Raw genomic sequence first — 13,475 nt, forward strand, 5'->3', positions numbered from 1 at the left:
ATGCTCAAAAAGCAATTGGGATTGCCGACGAAGAAAGAGTTGCCTGACCGCAAGGAAGGCCCTAGACGAGTGGTAAAAGCATTACTAATTCATACTCTATCTACATTTTACATTCCATTTGTTACTAATTTGGACTCAACCTCTTGAGACTTGAGAAATTCCTCACTCAAACATAACCTAAATGTATCTCTCTCTCAAAAGAAAAACTCGAGTGGAGACTTCCGTGCCAAGTGGAAAAATGAGGAGAGACGGAGCTATGTACAGGCCATAAACTAGCATCCTCCTAAGCATGAAAGTCTAGCTCTGCCACTAAGCAAGAGTGGTTGGTACTACCTAATTAAAACATAATATGCATCTCAAATTTGATTTTTTAATCAAACTTCTTAACACTTTATGTTTTAACTAAACATTGCATGTATGTCACTCATCTTTCCACATGACAGGAAAGTCCTCATGCTGAAACACCAGCACAACTGCAAAAGTGATCGATGTTGCCTATAGTTAAAACATAATATGTGTTTCAAATTTCTGGCTATAATTTAAATTGCATAGCACATATTATATTCTAGGGGAAACTTGATATAAGTCCAATTTTTTGAGTCAATAGTAGGAATAATCCAATTTATTAAAATAAGTCCAATTCCTTAAATTTAATTATTTAATTATCAATAATTATCTCTTCAATGAAAAAAATTATTATAAAAATCAAATTTCTTCCTAATTATCTCTTTGATTATTTCTTTTTATTTATTTTTTTGTTATTTCTTGTTCTTACTCTTGCTTTATCCTATTATAGATTTTATTTTAATTTTTATAATCAACCTATATTATAGGTTAATTTTATTTATCTACCTATATGACATATTTTTTTCATAGTCAACCTGTCACCAATTAATATGTCTTGCTTGTAGGTATATTATGTTTTTTCTACCTTTTAGTTAGGTTTCATATCTCACTTATAGTTATAATATACATTCATAAATTTGCTACTTGAGTTAGGGTAAAATGTTTTGCATATAAATTTATGTTAGTATATTAGTTTTTTTGTTATAAGATATATTAATTAGATATTTTGGAGTTGGAAAATGCATAATTTTAAAATTTTAATTGATTTTTAATATTTTTAGAAAATATTAAATGAATATAAAAGAAATAAATACATATAATTAGATAACTGGATTCACTTCTAAAAACGCTCTATGATTTTGAACCTGGATCTAAAAGCCCTATATTCTAACTAAACACTGCATACATTTTGACCTAAAAAACACTGCCTAGTGCATACATATCACTCATCCTTCCACGTGTCATGATGAACACTCTTTATATCAAAGTCCCCCAAGAAAGGTCTATGATCTCTCTTTCTCTAAAAGATCAAAGGCTTGCTTATTGATCAAATGGAAAACCAGCTCAAGCTAAAGAAGCTATAACCACTTTGTGCTCGCGCACACAAAAACCCTAAACCATGTGGGAAGACAACAAGTGACCTACCCTAAACGCTAAAGCATATAATTGCCCTAAAAATGTTGCTTTTAGGAGTACTGGTTGCTCCTACTAGAGGGCGTTTTGTGGTGGTGAATGATGTGGGTTTCCCAGTATAGAAATGCTGGACCAGAAAGTTGCGCAATTGGAGGAAAAAGTAAAAAGGAAACCAGCGGGAGCATCGAGCAATCAAATTTTTTTTATGTGTACCTGCTGACATATTATGCCATTTGCATGTTGCCTTGTGTTCTTATAACTTATATGTATAATATTAGCAAAATTAGGTCATACTGACGTCAAAAGTGTACTGTTTAAAAACATTATTTGTTTCATGTTAATATATACCGACCTCTTTTGTTCAAGTGCATACTATTAAAACATGCGTTCTCGTAATTTTATTTCACTATTTTTCTTTATTATTTTACATATAAATTGATATGAGAGGTCCAAGAGCCTGAAGCGGCCAAGACTTTGCATGAGAGTGCATGCTGAGGTCGCCGAGCTGACTTTCTTTTAAATGATCAGTTGACAGATTAATTAACGAATAAATTCCTCATTTAATTACTAATGGGAGGATTAATTAAGTTAAGGATAGAAAAAGCATAATAATACAAGAAATCACTAGATGCTTTCTGTTTAGCTGTTTAGTGTATTGTTTAATGTTCTATAACGTCATTAGTTTTGTTTTTCTATTTAATTATTTTTAATTCCCATATCAAGTTAATTAACTTAATTCGGTCCATGTCTTGTTTCTCTATTTTCCATGATGCAAAGAAAGCAATAACTTCCCGCAATTTATAAGAAAATGATCAGCATATGAATCTATGATTAAGAATCTAAGATAAAGTTAATCAGCATAATATGTGGAGAGCATCATGCATTACTATTCAAGTAAAGTTAATTTAGAAGGAAAAACCAAACTCATGGATGCTTTCATCACCTTTGAGATATTTTGGATCAAAAGTTGGAACCATTTGTTCATGGACAAAGGTCAAATACCATGTGCTATGATCATCAAATGCTGTTAATCCAAAATTTGAAAATTTGACCATCTATATGATCTATCTATTCAATCTTATCTCATTTTAATAAAAAGGTTAAATGCCCATAAAAAAAGTAAATTACAAAATATATCTTGAGGTTGAGAGGCACCAGCAGTATCAACCATTAAAAATTACGTATAACAAGAAAGAGTTTGCTCAAAAAATAGACGCGGCGGGTGGGAGAGACTCAAGTTTGCTAATTCATTGACAACAAATTTATCTCGCAATAGATATGTCGAATACTACAATTTCAATTATGACGTATCATCTCACACTAATCTTATCGCACTGTAATTTCATAGAGTTCTAGCTTGGGGACGTATATATGGCCATATGTAATTCGATCTCGTAGTAAATAGTCCCACAAAAACCAGAAAACTTAATTAAGAACCCTGATTAATTTATTAATAAGCTTTTGGTATACCTCTAATTGATCATACTTTTGTGCTCTCTGTTAGTTCATAAGTTTCCTCATCAGCAAGCTAATTGAATAACAAAAAGGCCATCAAGTGTGTATCAGAATCTGTTTTTTTCCCTAATTAATTTTGTTGAGAGAAAAACAATAGTTCAAACTTTCTGCACCTAAAATTTTATGTGACATTTATGCGATCTATCTATTTAAGTGACACACGGGGTTTAAATTCACGTCATTATGTAAAAATTCAACTTCTTTCCACCACTATGGTTAAAAGCCACTTGCACGTGTTCTTTAACTTAACTTATATTTAGTTTTTAATTTTTTTTATTAAAGAGATAAGTTGAAAAATTAATACTGTTAAGTAAAATTTAAATGAATGGTTAGATCTCAACAAATAAGATAGGTCACAAAGGCTACATAGAATTTTAAATGAAGATTTGAAAATGAAAAACAAAGAGATAAAATTGCATCAGATTCCATCATGGCTTTTTGAGATTTTGAATTGGAGAGAATCTTTAACAAAGCAAACGTTATGTTCCCTTGGCTTTAAGTGAAAGCCTAAAGTTAAGCCTTTGATTGTTTCCAATAAACATCATTTTTTTTCGGCTAAGTTATGCAAAGGTCTCTTATTAATATTGTGAGTTTAATTTTTTGTCTCTGAACTCTATTAATAGTTTTTTTTTTGTCCTCAAATTATGTCATTTGTTGTATAGTAGTCATTTTCATTAATTCTGTCAACTTTTTCATTAAATTGAGGGATAAAATAAGGATTTCATCCAAAAAATAAGAAAATAAAATTTTCAAAGATAAATACTTGGTCCTCAAGGATTGAGGAGAAACCCTTAAAATACTTTATAACCTATTCATAGAACTTCATGCTTATAATCGAAACTCCTTAAAAATTGACTAAACGATCTTAATTTTAATTGATTTTTTGTAGAAATGATCTTTAAATAGTGATTTATAATATGAACAATTCCGATCACAAACATGAAATTCTGCGAATAGGCCACGAAATATTTTGAGTAGCAACTCCCTCCTTAAGGAGCCAACCTCTTTTCATTTTTGAATAAATTAGATTTTTTTTTTTTGGTATTAAAATACCACTATATCCTTAAATTTGTAAAAAAAAACATATTTAACGGAATGATCATTCATGCAATGTAGAATTAAGTTAGAAGACATAACAATTAAATATGAGAGTACAGAGACGAAAACTAAACATGAGATAAGTTCAAAAAACATTGTTACCATGCATTTTTTTTAATTAAGGCTTTACTGAGAAAGACAAGAGGACTCAGTTCGTGGCTTACACAAGCAACTAATTAAATAAAGCACTCACACACATACACACCTTTTTGACCCATGTTATGATGTTAGTGCCACGCCTTTCGCTTCCATTTTCAATTTCTTCAAATTAATTATATACTTAAATAGCAGCCGAACAAAGCAATGAAAGCCTACGTAATCCATGCAAACATGTCATGCAAGTAATGGTAATTGGTTTATTTTATTCCTAATCTAATTACAAAGTTAACAGTCCACCAACATCGAGCCCAAGAAAAAAAACTTTTAGAAGCACGCAGCCGTAAGTACACATATGTAAGCATCGCAGTCGAAGGTTTGGCTTTATTGATGGTGACTAAATAAACTTTCAACTTTTAATCTCGACTTGCATGTCTTTTTCTTGGATTTGGCATTAAATCAACATACTTAAACTAAAACAAAAATAGAAGAAAGATTGAGATATCTTGGACGCAAGATATTTGGATTTATGTTTCCTAGTTGGTTGGGGATTTGGTTTTAGTATTGGATTTGATTTCCTATATTCTAGGAATTTTGTGTAAATCCTTGACATCTATTAGTATAAATAGATGGATACGAGATAAAGTTTTGTGTAAGAGTTTTGAAAGGCATAAGTTTGTATACTTAAGAATTAGAAAGGTACTCCTATATTGGAGGAACTCTGAAATCGTTTGTGTTTTGTTTATTGCTTGATTGTTTTGGTTTAGTTTTCAGCACTTTCTAGAGCTTGTAGTTGTAGTTTTGACTTTTGACTTTTAACTATGTTATCTATTGATGCAAGGATTTAAAGAGTAATAATAGGGAGATCAAATTTTTCAATTAAATTTGTAAACTAAATGATGTGTCACCAATAAGAAACAAACACATTAGTCGACACTTAATTAACATCCAATCATCTACAACCACATCATTTAGTTTGCAAATTTGATTTTAAAAACTTGGTCTCCCTAGCATTACCTGAATTTGAATATCTCTGATATATCTGTAAATGGGGTTGCTAATAATGAAAGAGAGTGAAGTGATATCTTTGCAAGATTTCTGCAAATTTTCAGATATATTTCAGCAATATCGATAGTTTCGGTAAAATTTTGGTTCTTTGGTCACATGTGTAACAAATTTTGGAGATTTTAGAGATATTTCAGTAAAAAATTAAGAATAAGATTCTTTATGGTTGCTAGTCGGTATCTTAATTGTGTAATTTGAAATTGAGAGGCAATAAAAACAATATAAAATTTGAAATTGCCCCTAAAAACAATTCTTTCAAGTTTCAACAACAAAAGGAATAGAACAGAGAAAATGTATTTTATACAACGTAATTCAAATTGAATTGCATAAAACTGTAGTATTGTGCTTGAAGTCAATTTCTTCCAATTTGCTTTCACTTTTTCAGTAGGAGTAACTTTTATGCTACTAGTTAGCTTCTGTCATTAGATAATTTTAAACGATATTTTCACCGACATCAATTTATGTATGAATATTTCTCTAAATTTGGACTGCATAAGTGCCAAAGAAAAGCAGAACCTGCATGCGTCATTTCGCACTTTCACTTCCACTACCATAGTATTATAGTGGTAATCATTGAACTAAATTACTAGTTAAATTGTTAATATCCTTTTGTAGATATTATTAGGGTTTCTAGATGATCAAAGTCCAGCTAGAGTTTCTGCATTTGGCCTTAAAAAGTAGCTGTAGCTATTTAAAGTTTAATTAGAACAAAAGTAACGTTTGTAAGCACACTAGACTAGCTGACTGATGAGGAATAACACTACTACTATGTTAGGAAATTTCCCTCATCGAGTTATCCAAAAATTATAAACTTGGAGGATTAACTAAATATATGTAAACCAATCATGACTAAAAAATAGTAATAAAAAAAATTAAACATTCCAAAGATTGTAGCTAGCATTAAGAAAGTCAAGCATATAATGTGTAGAGAACATATATATATAAATGCACGCATTCACAAAAATAATGTAGTTAACTCATAGCCTCATAGTTACTCGGTCTGCGGGCCGCATATACTTTGTAATTTTTAGGGTTAACAATATATATATACACACACATATATACATACATATATACAAATGGTAGCTGCATCATCTGATGTTTTGATTTTTGTTTTGGTTGATTTTATGGTGTGACTAGCTATAGCAATTGATGATGGAATGAGGGTGAAAGCATTGCAATGCTGCAGCAATGGAGTACAGTTAAACCAGATGCCACACACCGTAATCCAGAAAATAATAATATTAATATTTCACTTGAGAATTGTTATTAGTATTCTAAAAATCTCATTTGGTACTCCAAACTTTTTATAATTAGAAAGAAAAATGCACTTGTGAGGAGTGTATAATGAGATTTTTGGAGTGCTAATAACAATTCTCTTTCACTTTCCAATTCTTTTCTTTCTCATGTTTGCTGATGCATGTTTCACTTTCACTTCAACAACGAAGAAGCCAATGATAAGAAAGCAAAAAGCCCCTTCCAAGAGATATTACTCCTTGCCTTGGATAAATAGAATCAAATGAATTGATATTGGTACGATCCGGCCGCGTGAATATAAATAAAAAACATTTCCCAAGTAAGCTTCTCAGCTCCGTGGTCTTTATAATAGAAAAGACATTTATCGATACGTTTGCATTATTTTGGAGAGATCGTCATAAATGATTGAAGTGTGCTGTTTACGGGTAATAAAATATTCAGCTAATTTAAAAAAAATAAAAAAAATAAATAAATTGTTATCAACACTTCAAAAATATTATTTGCATTAACCACAAGGTGTGGTGCGATTGGCAAATTACCACCTTCAGTTGGCCATCATCTAAGAGCACTTTGTTGCTAGAGGCAAGCCGAATCTCGAGGGGAGATTAGTCTCACTCTTTGGGTCTGGGGACACTTCGTGGTCTTTACCAAAAAGAGTATTAATTTCCCTTCTCTATTTCTTTTATGTGCTCTTTGTTTCTACTACTCTCTCCTCCTGCCTTTTACCCCGATCTATTCTATCCCTCTTGCCTAGTTGGTATCCCTCCTCTTTGTTCATCTTTATTCCGATTCTCAACCATGAATATCGTGGAGATCGTGTGTAGAGCTCCGATGTTTTCACCGACTCGAGTGTTTCCAACACCACCACCTTCTCCTGGTTATCTGCCTTTACCAGCAGCGTAGTTCATGGGCTTCCACGGACTTCATCCCAATAGTTGGCTTCCTTCGATCAGTTGCTGGCTGTCCTTTCTTTGTGGCTATGCTCGTGAAGCAGATCAAGGTAGAATGATGCATTTGAAGAGGCGATGCTCGACTCTAGACAAGGAATTGAATGACTCGAGGTTTACTATGGCAGTGGCGGATGCAGTGGATGTTTCTAGAGTCTGTAAATTCGTTTGTGTGTTTGGACTTCAACAGTTGGTTGGACGGTCCAAATTTTATCTTGTCCATATGTTAGCTTTGGGCCTTTTTTGTAGGTTGTGTTTTTGTTTGCTTCTGGTTTGTAATAAAAGTAGCTTTAAACAAAAAAATCACTCTCCAATTTCAAGACACATTTCGATATCGTCCATTTTTGCTTGTTGATAAACAAATCTTACTAGAAAAATATGTAGGCCTTGCAGGAGACTTGTTTGGTAAGGGAGAGAGAGAGAGAGGTAAAACTGTATCTATTAGATTTTGGGATCTGAAGATCGACGAAGGTGAAACATAAGAAAAGAAGAGAAACCTAATTCTGTGTTGAAACTATAACTTATATAACTCATATCAAGATTCAGATTTACATACGATCCTAGAAGTATCAAAATCTAAGAAAATTATAGAAGTATTATCCTTTGTTCGCACTGTTCTAGCCTCACTCAACAAAATATTAGCATTCTTCTCCGCCAAATTCTCCCCATCCATCGAGTATCTCTCTTTCGTCTGTACAACACCAAGTTCAAAAACCCAGAAAACAAAAGACGTTCAGCGAGTAAAGAATAAAATATTGATACCTCACAGAAAAATTAGTAAAAGAAAAAAATATATACCTGAAGGACTAGCTGAATCGCCTTCTTCGGACTAATTACATCCCATAAGCCATCACTGCAATTTCAAATCCAGAGTTAATTTCCATCATCCATAAGCATTGTATTTTTCTCTTGTGCGTTATCCAATTTCAGAATGTAAGCTTTAAACAAAGTCAAATCAAAAGGCGCCCTAACCTGGCCATTATCACAAAGGCATTGCTCGCTTGATTGATATGCACCACTGGGCTAATGTATGGTTCTGAACTGAAGCGGGAATCCTGCTGTTTAAGAAATTTGTCTCCAAGCATCCGAGCAAGGTTCAAACCTGAACATGTGAAGAAAAGCGTGGGCAATCCCCAACAACTAATCATGTAATTCACAAACAAAATGAAGTAATCATTACCACATAGTCGTGTTTCACCCTCTTTCAGAGGCACTCCCGTTTCCTGGATTCGGAGTCGTTCACCAGAACTACTAATTCTATGATCTTCGGTCATCTTAATCAGCTTCCCATCAACACTGCCACAATTAAATCATACTCGGTTTAAAACAGGGAATCACAGGTTTACTTTTATCCTAATGGAAAGACAAATAGACAAACACATACTTCATAACACAAGCTGAATCTCCAAGATTTGCACATTGTACAAAGAAACTGTCACCACCATCAGTCCAAACTAGAAGCAGAGTCGCAGTACAGCCCTGCAAAATATGGTCCATTATATTTATGCAAACCACAAACTTTAACTACTAGTAACAGAAACATCTGAAATGTATATGAGAAAGGAATCAATTTTAGATGTGTGAGAGTCAACTGCTTTAGTTTCTAATAACATAAAAAGTACAAACTAATGGACCAAGGTGAATCAAGTGAAATGGGAAACCTCGTAATGGTGATTCATGCATGTTTCTGTCTGAAAAAATGACTCCCTGAGAACATCTGAAGCATCACATACTGACAAGACCCTCTCCCTTTTAAGCGAATCCAATAAAATGTTGGCAACAATCTGAGGAAGAAGCCTGTAAAATAAAAGGACTATAAGGTAACTACTAAAGAATCCAGTACAAACATAGGACACTAAATTGTAAAAGAAATACTAACTTGCTAGCAGATCTGGCGGCCTCTGCTCCACCATGTCCATCACAGATACCAAAAAGTCCGAACTGAAAGGCAAGAACTTAGGTGATATTAACTCGTTCAGAAACTTACAAAAGTATTTCAAAAGAAGAAAACACAATGAGATAAGCTCTGAAACCTGATCAACCCCGGGAAGAGGCCATTGATAGTAGCACACATCTTCCATTGGAAGCTTCTTCCCTCCACGACGCAGAGCCATGGGATCTGAAGCCACGCCAACTCCAAAGGGGATCTGACTCTCAGTTTCTGATGCTATATGAACCTACAGGAAATTAGCAAATGTTATGTCAGCTATACAATACAATTTGTAAACACTAGATATCCTCGTTATAAAGCCAAAAACTAAGCGAATTAGGATAATAAATATAGAATAAACAACTATGATATCAAACAAAGCCTTACCCACAACAGAAAATAATATTCATATACAGACTATAGATCGGTTTTCTAGAAGGAACCTGTTTGTTATGTTCAATAAAAGAGGCGCTTGTACAGAAATGAAAAGAAATCATTAAAGGGGTCATCTAAGTAGCACAGAATTTAAGCATCTGTATCATAGAACGTTATGATATAATGGTAGGTTTGTCCTATTATATTTACACAGGCAGGGTTAGAACAAGCGATCTTGGGTCTTGCACCTATTTTGTATACCACATGAATCCAAGTACTTGTATTCATTGAAACTTATATTGTCTGATATAAATTCTTCTCAGTTGCAGAAACAACATACAGCCTAAGTAAAATTATATTAATGTGAGAAATTCACGGTAAGTGTATCTGTGTCGCCCAGCCAGAATGTCAGCTTTTCTCAATTACGTGTATGTTCTGCATAATTATATTTAATTAGCATGAAAATAATCAATATTAAGAAAAAAAAACAGTAATGTTATACTTTCTAAATGCAGATATACATGTTATTTTCTTCACTCAAATATAAGGCACATTGACTTACAAACACTTTTGAGGTCGTTCCGAGTGTTATTATGTCTCCACTTGCAAGCTCCATGGGGTTACCCCAATGTCTACTTCCAGAATCAGGATTATTGATTGGCTGAGAGTTCAGAAGTGTTCCATTCAGGCTGCCCATGTCTACCAGCTCCCATTTCATTTTCTGCAGCCAGTGATCAGGAATAACATAATTATTATACCACAAACACACAGATGCAACGCCAATAAGTTCAAAGAGGTAGTTGTTGTTATGCTTACATTTGAATTCCAGTTTATCAATGCATGCTTTCCTGACACCTCCGAGTCCTTCAATAATAAATCACTTGGAGGAACCCTTCCTAGGGTCATAGGAAGCCTGGAGGTACTTGTTGACTGTATGGAACAACGAAGTCCATGGGAAGGACCAGATATGACCTCCAGGTTGAGGCAGGTTCCTGCGCTTCTAAAAGAAGAATATGATCACATGTTTTACACACTCAACTGTATAAAAAAACCATTAGAAGAATAAACACTTCAAACATGTGAAGGCGATAAGAAATTACTTTGATTCAAGGTATCCTTGGGCAGAACCTCTTGAAATCTCTCTTGTTCTGAACTCTGTCTACTGTTCTTCTGCTCTTCCACTAACTGCTGGATTGCCAATGGACGCTTGAGTGTCTGACCAACCAAAATATCCTCTGGAGCATCAGAAATCACATCCAGGACCAAGCTATCACCTGAACCAAGTGAAGCATAAATGTCTGGTTTTGCTAAGGAGTGAAATTGCACTTAAATGCAACTAGTAAAAGAATTATTGAAAGGTGGAATAACTTGATAAATTTAATTACCTTGAGCCAAATTGGGAGGTGCAGTGGGAAGCCTCAGCTTATGCACAAGTCCTTGTGGTCGGGGTGAGCGAAAATTCCCTTCACTTGGAAAGCATGCTCCCTCTAGATCGTAACCTCTTGGAAAATCAATGCCCTGGTTCCGGACCAGATCCGCATCATCCGAAACAAGGGGTCTCTCAAGCTCACCAACCTAAACGAAGAATTACAAGGTGTGAAAAAGCTTATGAACCATAGCGTAAACCAAATGATAAATCATATACCCAAGAAGCACTTGGTATTCAGGTATTCATTGAGAATACTAATAGAGACACGAGACAACAAATCATCTAGTGGGATGGCTTGGGTTTTTGAAGGGTCACATAGCACCTGCCCTTTTCACCCTTTGTTAGAGTGTGTAGTTTTGTTACTTTCTAGTCTCTTGTATAAAGCTCATGCGCTAGAGCACCACACCTTGGCACTCGTTCAATTACTCTTTTCGCAATGTAGGCTTCTGATTTCATTACTTTCTTGAAGGTAACAAACGCAAAGCAGAAAACTAAACAATAGAAAACATATAATCATAGAACTTTCAACAATAGAAACCATCGACCGCTTGAATATGAAATGAAGTAAACAGCTCAATAGAGTCGCATACATAACATCAGCAAAAACACAAAACAACAACTAAGTTCTAACATTAACCCACAAAAGCTCAAATTCCCAGCTTCAAAGTCTTCAACTTTACCAAGATACGTAATATCAAACCCTAACAAAACTAGAGGGCACCAATAGAAGCACGAAACAAATTCAATTTTACGCATCAAATCATTGATCACGCTCAAATCACCACAAATGCTACTCACACATTCCGAGCTAAACTGATCAAAGTGGCACAAACCTACAAATCTTAGGCTCTAAGCTATAACTCAAAATCCGAAACAAATAAGAAATTCCCATTAAAACGGAAGAAAAAAAAAACCCCCCGAAAACCAGTGATAAAACAAGGTCAAATCCGATGCGTCAAAACATTCAAATTTTCCTTCCTTTTTTCCTACGTTTTCTCGGCAGCCAAACAGAACATTACACTAATGGCGCGCTCTCGAACGGTAAGGAGGATCGAAACCGAACCTCTGAGAATTTCTGAATTGAAAAAAATTGGGGGGAAAAGTGGAAAGAAAAGAGGGGAGGAGGAGAATACCTTGATAGTGCGAGAACGAGAGGAGGAGGAGAAGAAGCGCCATGGTTTGCAGGCGAGGAAGATGAGGAGGAGGATCAGAAGAAGCATAAGGAGAAGAAGACCGACAATGCTCACTAGCATCGTCATCGTCATCGCTCTCTCTCCTCTCCAGATAGAGATTGCTTTGAGTTTGCGAGAAGCTCGCTTTGAAATGGTCGCACTTTTTTTCCTTCTTCTTTATTACTTTTTCACCTTCTTTTTATTATTTACTTTTTTTACATAAAACCCGTTGAGTAAGTTGTCTTTTATGTATTGGTGAAAAAGAGTTGGATTTTTGCATGGGAACGTGAATTCAAATTCCATCGATGATTACTTTAACAAAACTTATTGTTTAACAAAATAAAACAAAAAATATATAACCTGTAAAAATCGTGTATTCGGATTCAATCTCAATGCCCCTTCTCATTAAAAATAAAAATTAACTTTTTAACTTGCCACACGCAACTGCTATAGTATAAAGGGTTCTATGTTTTAATATTACGTATATTTCTTTTACAAGCACTAATGTGATGGTTATGACTCGAACTTGAAAGACAGTGGGTTGAAGATTTTATTGAAAATGTTGGAAAATAATTTTAAATGTGAAAATAAATACTCTAAAATATGAAGGAATCTATATAATTTTATGTGTTCATCGTAACAAATTTTTTATTAAAAAATTATGTTTTGATTTCACTAAACGAAATAATCATAAGATAAACAATAATAAGCTTAAACTAATGATCATCGTACTAAAAGATCACTAAATTAACATTATAGTTCACACTCCTACTTCAAATGTCGAGGCATTGCTTTGAATTGAAAAAAACCATTGTAAGAATTATATAATGATAAAAAAAGCTCAGATAACAAAATAAAAAATTGAAAACTAACTGCAGAAACCGATCCAATCCAAAAATAAATAAAGACTTTTTATATTAGCATCTCACAAAATGTTGAATGCACCACATATTAAAGTTTAATATTAAATGATTTATTTATTCTACTATGCAATAACAATTTTTGTAACATCTCACATCGACCAACGGAGAGGAGGTGATGTGCCTTATATGTACATGCCGACCCCCATATAGCACGAGGCATTTTGGAAGCTCACTGGCTTCAGATTCTGT

The 13,475-nt window shown here is 33.9% G+C and overlaps 1 protein-coding gene across 2 annotated transcripts; it reads right to left on the reverse strand.

The window, feature by feature from the left end:
- Nucleotides 1–7,880: 7,880 nt before the first annotated feature.
- LOC103422282 (protein phosphatase 2C 70-like) lies at nt 7,881–12,531 on the reverse strand. Of its 2 annotated transcripts, XM_008360328.4 has the most exons (13): nt 12,325–12,531; nt 11,148–11,337; nt 10,863–11,036; nt 10,579–10,754; nt 10,325–10,483; nt 9,491–9,634; nt 9,337–9,398; nt 9,119–9,254; nt 8,842–8,936; nt 8,638–8,753; nt 8,430–8,559; nt 8,256–8,310; nt 7,881–8,148 (listed from the first exon to the last, which is right to left on the reverse strand). In XM_008360328.4, the coding sequence occupies exons 1-13, from the start codon at nt 12,454–12,456 to the stop codon at nt 7,993–7,995; spliced, it is 1,725 nt and encodes a 574-aa protein (XP_008358550.3). In that variant the 5' UTR covers nt 12,457–12,531; the 3' UTR covers nt 7,881–7,992. The 2 variants fall into 2 exon arrangements, with proteins under 2 accessions (XP_008358550.3, XP_070671051.1); XM_070814950.1 differs by having other exon boundaries at nt 8,430–8,753.
- Nucleotides 12,532–13,475: the final 944 nt, after the last annotated feature.

Source organism: Malus domestica, chromosome 16 (assembly GCF_042453785.1).
Source record: "Malus domestica chromosome 16, GDT2T_hap1".
NCBI lineage: Eukaryota > Viridiplantae > Streptophyta > Magnoliopsida > Rosales > Rosaceae > Malus > Malus domestica.